Source organism: Pogona vitticeps, chromosome 6, assembly GCF_051106095.1.
Source record: "Pogona vitticeps strain Pit_001003342236 chromosome 6, PviZW2.1, whole genome shotgun sequence".
NCBI classification, from domain to species: Eukaryota; Metazoa; Chordata; class Lepidosauria; order Squamata; family Agamidae; genus Pogona; species Pogona vitticeps.
This window is the reverse complement of record NC_135788.1, coordinates 103,854,100-103,868,773: the sequence shown is the minus strand read 5'-3', so window position 1 is coordinate 103,868,773 and position 14,674 is coordinate 103,854,100. Positions and strand designations below refer to the sequence as shown.

At 40.8% G+C, this 14,674-nt stretch overlaps 2 protein-coding genes across 2 annotated transcripts; both read left to right on the top strand.

Moving 5' to 3' along the window:
- The first annotated feature begins 3,554 nt into the window (after positions 1-3,554).
- LOC110091544 (olfactory receptor 5V1-like) lies at positions 3,555-7,061 on the top strand. The gene is made up of 2 exons (XM_020815699.3): positions 3,555-3,567; positions 6,121-7,061. Exons 1-2 carry the CDS (start codon positions 3,555-3,557, stop codon positions 7,059-7,061), a joined length of 954 nt encoding a protein of 317 aa, XP_020671358.3.
- A 2,185-nt stretch (positions 7,062-9,246) lies between these two features.
- Positions 9,247-12,957, top strand: LOC110091545 (olfactory receptor 13G1-like). Its single transcript, XM_020815700.3, has one exon. It carries the CDS (start codon positions 12,022-12,024, stop codon positions 12,955-12,957), a length of 936 nt encoding a protein of 311 aa, XP_020671359.3. The 5' UTR covers positions 9,247-12,021.
- The last annotated feature ends 1,717 nt before the right edge of the window (positions 12,958-14,674 follow it).

Below are 14,674 nucleotides of genomic sequence, written 5' to 3'. Positions count from 1 at the left end.
CAGTGCACCCCATGGATTTTGAGTTACTGAGTTTTGTTTTTGATGACATCTATTACATGGACACTGCCTTGCCTATGGGGTGTTCCATAGTTGTGCAGCATTTGAGCATTTCTGTTCCATTTTGGAAGGGGCGTTCAAGTGCACAGTTGGATTTCCCTATATGGTGCACTATTTAGATGACTATATTATTTGTGGGAGACAGACTCTTCGTTAATTCATCATCAACCACAAAAGACATTGTAACGCCAGTTTTTTAAAAATGTGAAGAATGGCATCCTGGAATATGATAATATTTGAAATAGTGGAATGAGCCATGGACTATTGTATGTACTTTTCTGAAAATCAGTATTGTGTAGTAATTGGACCTGAATTAAGGGCACCTGGGTTCAAACCATGAAACTCTCTGGATGACCTTGGTCATATACTGCCTCCTGTTCTCACAGGGTCATTCTGAGACACCACTGACAAGACAACCATGGCATGAATATTTTATCTGAGAACCAAAAATATAACCATACACCTATGAATATACAGTCTTGAAGATCTCAGACCAAATCTGACTGAACATCTGCAGGCAGCGCGAATGTTTTCCATTGAAGGGTTTATACACCAATATAGATAGATAGCCCAGAGAAAGGGAGGGAGGCAAGCCAATTTGACAACACCACTTCCTGGTCATCAAACCTGTTTTATATCAAGTGAGACACCAAGTTGCCTCAGTGAACAAACATATCCTTTGCATCCCACATGAGGTGGTCATATTGCATATATTGTGTGCTTATCAGTGGGGTCACATAGAAGAGTAGAGAATAAATATGTATGTACAATATGTATCTGTTCATTCTTGTTTCTTTCCAGTTTGCATCTATACACAATGAGAGTACCAAGTGTGTGTGTCATGATGCCTATGGTTCTGCATTTACTACTGTATTTCCCAAAGATTCTACTGTCCATAACTCTCAGAGATACAGAGGCCTACCAGTGCAGATCCTGTATCATGTTTCTCTGATATTTATTTATTTATTTATTTATTTATTTATTTATTTATTTATTTATTTATTTATTTATTTATTTATTTATTTATTTATTTATTTATACCGCCCATCTAGAACATGTCTACTCTGGGTGCTTTACATATAATATAAAAAATAAATGAAGATAAAATCCAGATTAATCCAAGATGGGAAAGATAAAAAAGAAAGAGGGGGAAAAAGAAGAGGAAAAATAAGAAGGAGAGAAAAGAAAAAGAAGAAAAGGAGAGATAGACTATGTGATGGCTGTAGGGAAGGCCTGCCTGTACAGCCGTGTATTCAACCTAGTCTTGAAGGCCTTCAGTGAGGGAGCCAGGCAGATCTCAACAGGTAAGTTGTTCCAAAGCCGAGGGGCCACTGCCGAGAAGGCCCGATTTCTGGGTTTTTCCCACCGGGTCACTCTTGGTAGAGCAACTCAGACTCTTTAGACCAGGGGTCTCAAACATGCGGCCCGGGGGCCATTTGCAGCCCGCTGGATGATAGTTTGCGGCCCCTGCCTTGCCTGCCCCCCGAAGCGCCCAGGCATCCTCTGCTGTCAAGAGTAAAAACAAAGCCTCACCTCGCTCACAGGTTCTCTCCCAAGACAGCGCCTCTTACACCTTCCACCCAGAGGTGCAGCCTGCCAGCCAGCCTGCCTGTCTGCCGGCTGGCAGGCTGCAGTTCCAGATGGAGGGTGCAAGAGGCGCTGTCTTTGGGGAGAGCCAGCGAGCGAGGCGCGCTGCCAGCCCTTTTCCCCGAGTACCTGAGCTGCTGCCCAGCGATGCCTGAGAGCGGAGCTTGTTCCCAGCCCATCCTCAAAGAGCGCCGCCAACAGCAGCTGCCACCACTGCCGCCTCTTCCAAGGAAGCAGCTCTGTGGGTCTCTTTCTCTCTCAGCACCCCCAGCAGCAGCCTGGCCTGCGGCTGCCTCAGCACCCAGTGGTGCTTCCTCTTCCTCCTCCTCCTCTTCGTCCTGCTTCAGCTGCCTTGGCTCTGGAGGCTGCCTGGGCTCCATAGCATTCAGCCCTGCCCTCGCCTGTCTGTCACAGCTGGGCAGTGGAACATCAGCCAATAAGGGGACGGAAGGTGGTGCAGAAGGGGGAGGAGCTGGAATATATAAAGGGGTGTATGATGTGGAGAGGGGGGATTTTGAGAGAGTTTTTGTGAGAGTGAGTGATGAGTGGGTTTATGGGCCTGTGAGCCAAACAGTCAGTGAGGGAAGAGTCTGTGTGTGTCAGTGAGTGGGAGACCTTGATTAACCACTTGTGATTTGCCTATTTTATTTTATTAATCAAATAAACAAGTTTAAGTTATAAAGAAACACATGATTCAGTAATTTATTGGTATTTAAACAGCAATACCTGGTGGCAACTACTAGAGAAGAGGAGTGAGCACATACTGGAGGCCTGAGTTGTTAGAGGCTTCAGCGTGCTCGCTACAGGCTCACCTCGCAAAGTTTGCTCCTCTGTTGTGGTGGGGGTAGCTGCTGCTGCTGAGTGCTCCTTTTTTTGAGGGGACCCTCAGAGGAAGGTTGCTGGACCCCTCTGTGTGTGTATGTTTGTGTGCATGCGCGCACATGCACATCTGTGGGGGGACCCGCCCCGTTCTATTTAATTTCGCGGGTACTGGTGGGGGCTTTTCTCCTTTGGCAAGGCGAATTCTGTGAGGTTTTTTTAAAAAAAACATTATGTCGGGCCCTCCCCCTGGCTAAGCGGTCAGAGGCATTCCCTCCCTTCTCCGCTTCTTCATCCTGCTACTGCTGCTGCTGGTGGTGGTAGTGAAGAAGGAGCTGGAGGGGGTCGTGGCCAGTGACGAGGGCTCACGCGCACCTCCTCCTTCTCCTCCTTGGAGCCCCAGCCGAGCTAAGGAAATTCCTGGGCGGCTTCCTCAGGCTCTTGCTCCGCTTGGCAGAAAATCTGATGTGGCCCAGCCTCACCCAGACTCTGCCTCCAGCGGCCCCCAGGTAAATTGAGTTTGAGAACCCTACTTTAGACCTTCAAGATCCCTAGAACCTTTTTGCTATAGATCTCAACATTCTTACCCCAAAGACCTCAAAGCAAAGACATTGGGTTCAGACTGAAAGGTCACAGGTGGGGCAAGGAGAGAGAGAAGATTCAGAAAACTCTTTATACTCAAATACCCCAACATGGGAGTAAGTGGTGGGCAGAGTTAAACATTGAACAAAGGCAATAAAATTATCCCTGTAGGGAGAATGGGTGCTGAAGTCTTTTGCTTTTCTTTCTTGTTTCTCACTTTGTTTGTACTAATGTAGATGGAGAATGTTAATTGCTTTGGTCACAGTTGAAATCTCTTGAGAACTGAGATTGTGCAGATAATTTTCATGGGATGGCTTACAGGACATACAGTATGTCTAGTCACAATATAAGTTTGTTGGAGAGGTTCTTCTTCAGTCCTCTAGCCAGACTTTTAGAAGAGGACTGTAAGAGATCACCAGGCACTTGCTTATGTATCTCCATTGAAAGTTGGTCTATCAGAAGGAAAGGAGAAAATTTAAGTTCTTCGGAGTGAATATATTGAAGACAGCATGAAGAATATAGGTATGTCTCATTTTTAATAATGTAAAATGTTGTTTATATGAATGATGAATGCAAATATTTTTAAAAAGCCAAGGTATATTTATTTTCCTGCTAGTTACACAGCAGAAGGATTAGTTTGGACAGGTGCAGATTTTGTTCCCATTCCTGAAAAAAGATAATCCAGAACAAAATACTAGCCTTGCATATTTGCATCAAGATTTTACATGCTTACTTCTAGCCGCTTGATGACCAATATGCATCAATCATATGCTAACAACTGTCCGTGTCACCTCTGTGTCGAATGGGTGTTAGATGTCTAAATATTCTTTATAGTTATCATTTTATTTTTTTATCAGTTATTATTTATTTGAGTAGGGAAAGTGTTGGGTTTCATAATACCCACTCTTTCTCCCCTTCCAAACAGTTGTGCCATGACTGCAGCTTCCTTGCCTAGGCAACCTGTTTCCAGATCTAGATGCTACCCATGCAGTTCTTGTGCTTCTGACATGGATCCTAGGCAAATATATAAACACACTTCATCTATGATACAGCTTGGAAATGGCATGAATTAAAAAATGAATGATCACATTCATTTAAAAATTGCTAATTCATCAATTTGTATTCATACAAATCAATGCCCCTGATAATACGAATCAACACATTTTTGTGATTTTTGATTTATTAATTTCTTTGGCAATAAAACAGCCCACACAAGGACCTATGGACAACAGAATTGCAGGCAAGATTCCTCTTAAGCTCCTATACAATCTTTCCATGATTGGTGAAGATTGGCTTACATATGTCTGAGTTATACACGGACAAAGAGGGCCATGCAGGATGTTTCTCCCCAGGTACCTAGAGACACCAAAATAACAGAAATGCTTCTACTTGGGTTTCCCCAAGCCACCATCTAAAAGGCACATGCAATCAGATCAAGACTGTTGTAACTACATCATTGTGTCAGATGTACCTCATATGCAGAGTATTGCAAATCTTGCAATCATTCAATGCTTTGTTCTTTTCAACAACTGACACCCTCCATCCCCACACTTCCACCAGATCACAAGACTTTGATAATTTTAGCTACGGTCTTCCAGCAGGAGTGATAAATCAAGGATATTTCTGAGACAAAGATCACAATCTCTTTCAGTGTCCTGCGTATTTCTCTCTTTTCCAACTTCTAATATTTTTGTGTGAATGCCAGCATCAATGTAAATAATTTGTTCTTCTGCACTTCCTCCTTCATGGTGACTGTGAGTGGTTTGTTCTGCTGTTTTGTGTCCTCAGAAATTCACACATGCTGTTACTCAATTTGATCTTAAACATTATTTCAGAGACTGAAAATTCGTAGTCATGAGTAAAGCAACATGCCAATTCTGTTTAGCATTCTTATCAAACAATGTGTTAAGGAATCTAGTCTACGAATGAATTATGAATTAACACAACTGACATAGTTCTCAGTTTATATGAATGTAACTGCCTTCATTGCAGATTAAGTAAATATTTCTTAATATTTCTGCCTTTTGTTACTACTGCAGTAATACTGATTGATTAGGCATCCTTCAGTCTCAAAAGACTATGCTTCTACAGGTCATTCAATGCTTTGTTCTTTTCAGCAACTGACAACCTCCATCCCTGCACTTCCACCAGATCACAAGACTTCGATAATTTTAGCTACGGTCTTCCAGCAGGAGTGATAAATCAAGGATATTTCTGAGACAAAGGCCATATTCTCTTTCAGTGTCCTGAGCATTTCTCTCTTTTCCAACTTCTAATAATGTTATGTGAATGCCAGCTTCAATGCAAATAAACTGTTCTTCTGCCCTTCCTCTTTCATGGTGACTGTGAGTGGTTTCTGCCATGGTTTTGTGTCCTCAGAAATTTACAAATGCTGTTATTGAATTTGATCTTAAACATTATTTCAGAGACTCAAAATTCCTAGTCATGAGTAAAGTAACATACCTATTCTCATGACATGCCCAAGCCAATGTAGTCGTTGCTGTTTCTGTAATGTATACATGCTAAAAATTCCAGCTCGTTCTAGGACTACTCTATTTGGAACTTTGTCCTGCCAGGTGATACCGAAAATGTATTGGCGACAACGCATATGGAACGTGTTCAGGTTCCTGTCCTGCCATGCACAAAGGGTCCAGGACTCACTGCAGTGCTGGAGTATGCTCAGGACACAGGCTCTATAGACTCGGATCTTGGCACAATATATGCCGTCAGCTTCTTATTGAGCCATATTCTCTTTGTGACTCTAGAGAACATGGTAGCTGGTTTGCCAATGTTTTTATCCAGCTTGACATCTAGGGAAAGAGTGTCAGGGATCATTGAGCTAAGGTACACAAAGTCATGAACAACCTGCAATTCTTGCATGGAGATGGTAATAGAGGGAGGTGAGTCCACGCCCTGGCCCATGACTTGTGTTTTCTTCAGGCTGATTGTTAATCCAAAGTCTTAGCAGGCCTTGCTAAAACAATTCATGAGTTGTTGGAGGGTTTCAGTAATATTAAAAGTCTGATTATTTTACATTTAATTTCATCTTTCAACCTATTTCTCTTCCTTTTACAGACGTTCATTCCAACAACACAGAAAATCATACCAAGCTTACAGAATTTATTCTCTTGGGACTTTCAAGTGACTCAGAAGTACAGCTTCTTCTCTTCTTTGTGTTCCTAATAATATATGCCACAACATTGATCGGAAACTCTGTCATCATTTTCATTATCAAGACAGAAATGAGCCTACAGACCCCCATGTTCTTCTTTCTCAGCCATCTTGCCATTGTTGACATTTCTTACTCCTCCGTCACTGTCCCAAAGCTGCTGGAAACCCTAATATCCATGAAAAAATCCATTTCCCTCGTGGGATGCATGACACAGATTTTCTTCTTTGTCTATTTTGCCTGTGTTGATGTTTTTCTGCTTTCAGCCATGGCATATGACAGATATGTTGCTATATGCGACCCACTCCATTATTCAATCGTAATGACAAAACCTGTATGCTGGAAACTGGTAGGCGGAGCTTGGGTCATTGCTTTCCTTGATGCAACACTCAACACAATGCCTTTCATAGGTTTGAAATTCTGTGAGAACAATCTAATCAGTCACTTCACCTGTGAGCTTTCTGCAGTACTGAGCTTGTCTTGCAGTGACACTTCTATTAATTTCAAGTGCCTGTTAGTCTCTTGTTTACTCTTTGGTTTCACCTCCTTCTTCCTCACCCTGGTCTCGTACATTTATATTATTTCCTCCATCCTCAAGATTCAGTCCACAAAAGGCAGGATCAAAGCCTTTTCCACCTGTAGCTCTCACCTTATTGTTGTTTGCTTGTTTTATCTTTCGGCTTTTTCTAGAAACTTGCAGCCACATTCTAAATCTTTCACAGACCTTGACAAAGTGAGCTCTAGCCAGTACTTAATTTTAACTCCTATGTTAAACCCAATCATATATAGTCTGAAAAACAAAGAATTGAAAGTTATTCTATGGAAAAGATTTGGAAAGCATAAGTAATGCTGCAAAGCTACTTAATTATATCCAAATATATGATTCAAGGTATGCAAATATGTGGTGTGTCATGACAATAGCTGAGAAATGCATTTTGATATATTCTTATAGAGAATAATCTAATGAGTATATAAAAGGGTGGCAATTTATTGATAGTGGAGGAAACCAATAGTAAAAAATGTACACCTCTCATCAACTGTGAACAACACTGTTAACCCAATCATATGTTCAACCCAATGATATACAGTCTAAAAAACAAAGAATTGAAAACTCTTTTCTGGAAAATGCTTAAAAAGCATAATTAAAGTTGGAACGCTTGTTAGTTACATCCAAAGAAAAGGATGTTCACATATATATCTAAAGAAAAAGCTCAAGATATATCAGTAGTTCATGGTGTGACATGAGAATAACTGAGGAGGAAATATATTTTCCTAACTTGTGATTGGGAATAGTATAATAGATATGTTAAAAGGGAACAATTTACCAAAAGTGGAGGAAGGCAATTTCTAAAAGGTATGCCTTTAATCATCTGGTGACAAGAATGGTAGGAGTATCTGGTGAGGAGAAGAAACTAAATCCTCCTAAGTGATGCAAATCCCACTTCCTCATCCTTCCATCTGCAAACAAAATCAATTTAATTTAAACCATTTTTTGCTCCAATGATCATGTTCTTTAAAGACTGAGGCTGTTGTGTTACCTTTGAAGGCTTTTTATTTGCTTTGAATAGTTTTAAACTTCATGAATTGTGTATTCAATTTAGCCTGATTTATGTATAGCTGTTTTATCCTTGCAATTTATTGCAGTTTTAGTGCTATTGTTTTCAAAAACATATACAGTATTGGAGGTCTCTTTCAGTTCCAAAAAAGAAATGAATGCTCCATGGCAACAGATAGAGGCACCCTCTACCATCTCTTAATGTTTTGCAGCTCTCACAGAGCTTAGAACGCTTGCAGGCATCACCAAGTCTCTGATGACAAAGGGGGAAAGGCAATTTAATTCCAGTAGCTTCGAATATAGACCTTCTTGATACAATGAAATACTTTATAACCCTTTGTCACGTTCCCGCATGGCCCTTACTTGTTTCACCAAACAAAGGCACACAGTACGTGTAGTTCAGCTGCCGTGTTGTTCAGCTGCCACCAGTTCATTACACCAACTTAGTTCACTATTAATGATAGAGGTCCAGGCAACGTATTATTTAAGAACCAAGTAGAAATTGTTTATTGTTACAGGTGATAACAGTCCAGTCAATGTCGTTAACTCTCAACTAAACAACCTTCTTTCTCCACTCTCAACTGCCTACTCCTACTCTCCCTCTCTCTCCTTTTCTTTTCCCCCACTTAACTCCACTGTCACCAACTCCTAATGGTGCATGCAAATTTCAACATAAATATTCATGAGCAGGATGGATGCTACACCCTTTTTAATATGATGAATAAATAAGCAAGAAAATAAATAAATGAGTAAATAATGTCTCAATGCTTGTTGTTCTCCCCTTTTTTGTTCATTCAATCACATATGAACATAGCCATCTTGGGTTCTTTTTAAGGAGAAAGGTAAGATAAAAATTCTTTAGATAAATTAAATAAATGGATAGCCCTCTATGTCATGCCTGCGAGCAGTTGCTGAACAACCCAAATAGTGCGGTTGCTGACCTTGAGCCAGACATCCTGGAGAGTGAAGTCAATTAAGCCTTAGAAAGCATGGCTAACGAGGTCAGTGAAGGTGATGGCATTCCAGGTGAAGTATTTAAAATCTTAAAATGTGATGCTGTTAAGGTGATACACTCAATATGCCACCAAGTTTGGAAAACACAGCAGTGACCAGAGGATTGGAAAAGATCAGTTCTACATCCCAATCCCAAATAAGAGCAGTGCCAAAGAATGCTCCAACTACTGTACAATTGCACTCATTTCACACATTAGCAAGGTTATGCTCAAAATCCTATAAGTTAGGCTTCAGAGAACTCCCAGAAGTACAAGGCAGATTTCAAAGGGGCAGAGGAACTCAAGACCAAATTGCTATGGTGAGCTTGAAGAACTATATTAAAGTGTAAGCTCCTCAAAGTGAGGGCCCTAACAAGAACCATTACTCTCTACGATCTAGATGACAAGCAGTTAACAATGTGCACCACCACCTGGTTATCGCATCAGAACATAACCACAGAGTTAGCCCACTCGTGAGCCCACAACCACGAAGCACCAATGATTGGAAAAAGCTTCAAAAAGGTGAGGTCTCTGGTGACTCCCTGAATGTTCCACTCTGCCGGGCTACGTCCATGCACAGCACTTACCTTTGAAAAAGATCCATAACCACTTGACCCTGCTGGATCCACCTGAACCTGCAGTTCAGACCTTAAACACAACTCCTCCCACCAGAAGGGAATCCAATTGAATTCCTCCAAAACCCCTAGCCAAACTCGCAGATCTTCTTTCAGTCCCATTGTTAGTCTCCTCCTGTGATGAGGTTTTGTAAGGCCCTTCATAAGAAAGGTCTACCTAGGGCCACCACCTTGCACAGAACGTTAAGGTGGCCTACCGTTTCTTGAAGCTGTCTCAATGAACTATGTGTTCAGACAATTTAACCTCTGGGAGCCTATTGGACTGTTGGACTGTGTCCAATTCAATGCCCAAAAATGTTAGCACTTGCCAAGAGCCTGTTGCAAAAAGTTACTGTTGTTGGTCACCCCCACCCCACCTTTAATAAATCTTGTTTTATTGTGAGCACTAGTATCCTCATTTATGGAAGAAGAGAGGGAAGAGGGAGCTCCTGATGACCCACCAAAGGATGGCAGGACTCAAAAATTAAAATGTAATAAATATGTTATTTCTCTAATTCCATCTAAAACTTGTATAGGCAACTTACAGCCTATGAGCTACATATGGTCCATAAATGGTTTTTTTTTTTACATGAATTGTATTTTTGGGATATCATATGATGGAAAATATACTAAGTGATTAAAATATGTCAGTAATGCAGTAAATGCAGTTTGATGGAGAACGTTGCAGTGATGAAACAATATCAGTACAATAAGGATGAGTAATGTCTTTGTGTATATGCACTTTAATTAAAAAGATAAACATGGTCAACTGCAGGTGAGAATATTTCAAGAATAATGATGAATGTTTAGCATGTTTAAGAAACTCAGTCTAACAATATGGCATCATGGTATGGCTCTCCTCCTCCTCCTGTAAGACACATGCAATTGACAAAGACTTTGTGTTTCCCTTAATTATTCTAATTATATCTCCAGAGATTTTCCCCTCTGATAGCATCTATACCTTATTTAAGGACATATTTAGAATCTGATGACACACAGCTTAGCTTTCTGAAATAAGTGTCCACTCTTGGCTATATCAGAAATTGTCCACAGAATACACCTGTGATTACTTGCAGGCATCAGATCTACTGATCATTAGCTCTAATGATTTCCATGAGAAGGCTACGTATGAAAAGGAAACATTTCACTGCAAGAAGCTGGATCCAAGGTGAGCACCTAGTCCTTTCTCCATCCTTTCTGCACCAGAACAGTTGAAAATATTATTTTAGTCTGATTCCAAAAGTCTTGTGGTTAGCAACTCTTAACCCTTATCTATGTGGACGGGATATTTTAATCCCTTGAAGGTATGTTTTTGTCCAGAATTCACACAGAACTAGGCCTGTTAGACAAACATTCTACAGCATTGTCACTTGAGGAATTGTGCCACTTGCAATGGACTTCCCCCCCCCCAAGATAAAAAGTATCTGGGACAAAAATTGTACTAACAAATCTTCCCCTCTCCCAGACACTTTCTTTTCTTTTTTTCTTTTGGCTCAGCTGTTAAGGCAGCATATGAATCAAGTGTGATGAAACAGGTATTTCATTTCGAAACGTTGGTTGGTGCCCCTTACAATGGTCACAAACCACTATGTTGCTGAACAATGAATAAAACGTTGTCCCTAGCTTGGGGTAACCATGTTTCATACCAATTGGCCATAGGGATCATTATTTTCCCTCCTTAGCCAGCTCACCGGCTTGCTGTAAAATTAAGTAGTCTTTATATAAGCTATCATGACAATAGTGGAATGCAGGAGTGGCTTGTGAAATGGGACTGGGTGGGTCTCACCTATAAATTTTCTTTTGCCCTGGTCACACTAGAAAGTAAGATAGCAAATGAAGAACTGAGCTAAATGTATGCAATTTTTTTGTAACAGTTGCACCATTTACAGGCTAGTAGATGTTGGCTAAACACAGAATACAAGGAAAACTGCATAAGTATTCTTTCTGCTACAGCAGGTTCTCTGTTGTGTGACCATTTAGATGATCAGTCTCATGACTAGCATGAGAATGGACACATGACATTCAACCTGCCTGAGCTGATTTTCTTTCTGCTCTGAGTTTAGGCAACTGAATACAAGCTGTAGACTGTTGTACAACCATTGAACAGCTCAGACTGAAAAGGGAAACAATCTGCTTACATGCATATGTATATCTGCTACCAAGAGAACAAATTTGGGCTGTAATATTAAATCCAATTTCCTAAGATTAAGCCTAAGGATGTTCATCATAATATGACCTGACCAGTTCATATCTTATGACTGATGAATTCAATGAGCTTCCTGGTTAATGCATGTGTTCCTATCTGACATGTATATAGTGAAATTATTATCTTCTGGAAATACAAGACATTCTCTTTGAGCGGTATTATATAACATACAAGTTTTAACCAAAAAACACTAATCAAATATTGGTATAATATGTATGCTGTTCCCAATCTTGCCATTTTTGCAGCTTTAATTGTGTTGTATCAGAGATCATCATCATCATCATCATCATCATCATCATCATCATCATCATCATCATCATCAGTCAAACACAGTCAATAAAAATTATATAAACATTGACTAGTATTATATAACAAATACAAGTTTTAACCAAACACATTGTTGTTGTTAAATCTAGCCCTCCACAGTCATCATCTTGGACATGAGGAACCATTCTACCATTACAATATTCAACCTGGTGGGTCTATCCAGCTCCCCTGAACATCAGATGCTCCTTTTCTGGGCCTTCATCTGCATCTATGCTGCAGCACTGGTTAGCAATCTCCTCATCATCCTCGCCATTAGCACTTGTCACAAGCTCCATACACCAATGTACTTTCTGCTTATCAATTTGTCTGTAATAAATGTATGTTCTATTTCCATTACTGTTCCCAAAATGCTACAAACCATTTTGTCACAGAAAAAGAGCATCACCTTTGCGGGCTGCATTGCGCAGGTCTATCTTTTCACACTGGCTTTAGGGACCGAGCTCCTGCTCTTTGCATTCATGGCCTTTGACCGGTACGCTGCGATCTGCCATCCTCTCCAGTATACAGTCATCATGAGAAAGGAGTTTTGTTTTGGGACCATGGCTGGCCTGTGGCTCACAGGTATGATCAATTCGGCAGTTCACACCGGACTTGTTCTACAGCTTTCTTTCTGCAGCTCCAACCTCGTCAATCACTTCTTCTGTGGGCTGCCACCTTTGTTCAAGATCTCCTGTTCGAGCACAAGTCTTAATGAAACCATGGTTTTTGCAGCTTCTGTGCTCATTGCTATAGGTAGCTGTGCATTGACATTAACCTCCTACTGGCTTATCGTGAGGACCATCCTCAAAATCCGTTCTACAGAAGGAAAAATGAAAGCCTTCTCTACATGTTCTTCCCATGTCTTGGTGGTCAGCATTTACTATTCTACAATACTTTACACTTTCCTTCGGCCTACTTCAGCTTATTCTTTAGAAGAAGACAAGGTTATTGCTATCCTTTACTCAGTAGTGACTCCAGTCCTTAACCCACTCATATATTCTCTGAGAAACACTGATGTTAAAGCGGCTCTCACACAGCTAGTAGTCAAAAGGCTCTTGCAGATAGATTAACTGTCTTCATTTCCACAACACATAGTACAGTGGTGCCCTGCATAACGAGCAATTCATTTAACGACGAATCCGCATAGCAATTTGCTTTTTGTGATCGCAAAAGCAATCGTATAATGATGTTTTCAATGGCAAAACATCACTTTGTGATGATCGGTAAGCATTTTGCTTACCGATTTTTGCATTGCAATGTTTTTTCTAACAGCTGATCGGCGGTTCCAAAATGGCCACCGGGTAAAAAAAATGGTCGCCCGCAGTGTTTTCATGCCCTTTCCTTGCTTACTGGGCAGCGAAAATGATGGACGTGTGGAGGATTTTCGCATAACGGTGAGTTTTTTGCCCATAGGAATGCATTAAACGTGTTTTAATGCGTTCCTATGGGCTTTTTTGCCCCACATAGTGACGAATCTGTATAGCGACAATTTTTTGGGAACGTATTATCGTCGCCATGCGGGGCACCACTGTACTGAAATGTATATGGATATTAAAATTGTCTCCCCATGAAAAACATAGACCTATGGGCCAGAATCATATTCTTAGATTCAGTCACATAAGGAGGATTGTATTATCATCTCACTGTTTCAGCAGACTCTGTTTTGTGTGACCAGTAATGTACTAGTTGCAAAAATCAGACTTTCAATGGGCAGCTTACTGGAGCGAAGAATTGCTATGTGGTTGCCCTTACATGCATTTTCCCTCAGCAGGATTTGGGCTATAGTCTTTAAACAATGTACAGTATTTAAATGTTATATACCCAGAGAGCGATGTCATGTTGAGAGCGATGGAGTAGGACTCAAGAGGCCTACGTTTGAATTCCTATTCAGCTCTGGAAACTCATTAGGGGGTGGGAGGTAGAACTGGTAAAACCACTTCCTAACCATCTCACTTACCTTAAAAAACTTATTAGAGTACTGTATCTAAAAGTCAGTACTCACACTAAAGGTTGATAGTGATTCTTACCTTGAAAAAGCAAATGCTATCCTCAGAAATAACAATTTTTAAGGAATTTTTAAAACAACATGTAGGGAGGGAGAGGGAGGGAAGGAAAAGATGGTACTCAGTAACAGAAAAATGCATCATTTAATCCTATGGTCCATTTTGCTATTTAAACTATAGTAGTTATTGTGACTTAAATAAATGCTAGTTTAACTGGTTCCTCACTAACTTGTTCTGTGCATTGAATTGACAATGACTAAATCCACAGGGACATAAACATTCTCTACATTGTGTTGTGTCTTGTTTACCTAATATTTGTTGTTGTTCAGTCGTTAAGTCATGTCTGACTCTTCGTGACCCCATGGACCAGAGCACGCCAGGCCCTCCTGTCTTCCACTGCCTTCTGGAGTTGGGTCAAATTCATGTTGGTCGCTTCAGTGACACCATTCGACCATCTCATCCTCTGTCATCCCCTTCTCCTCTTGCCTTCACACTTTCCCAGCATCAGGGTCTTTTCTATACCTAATATAGTGAGGAATAATATTTAGAATTAATAGATTCACAAATCCATGCTGAGAGGCAGGGATATGCTCAAAAGCATGTATATGTTCTGTTTTAGGAAGGGGAGCTGGGCTACTGCCTCTCTAGATGGAGGTGGCAGCTGCAACAGAAAAAGGTATATAATTATTATTTTAAGGCAGCTGGCCTGTCAACAGGCCACAGGGCATCTGCACATGTCCCCATCTCTTAACTGAGAGGTGGGGATGTACGCAGAGGCTACCTG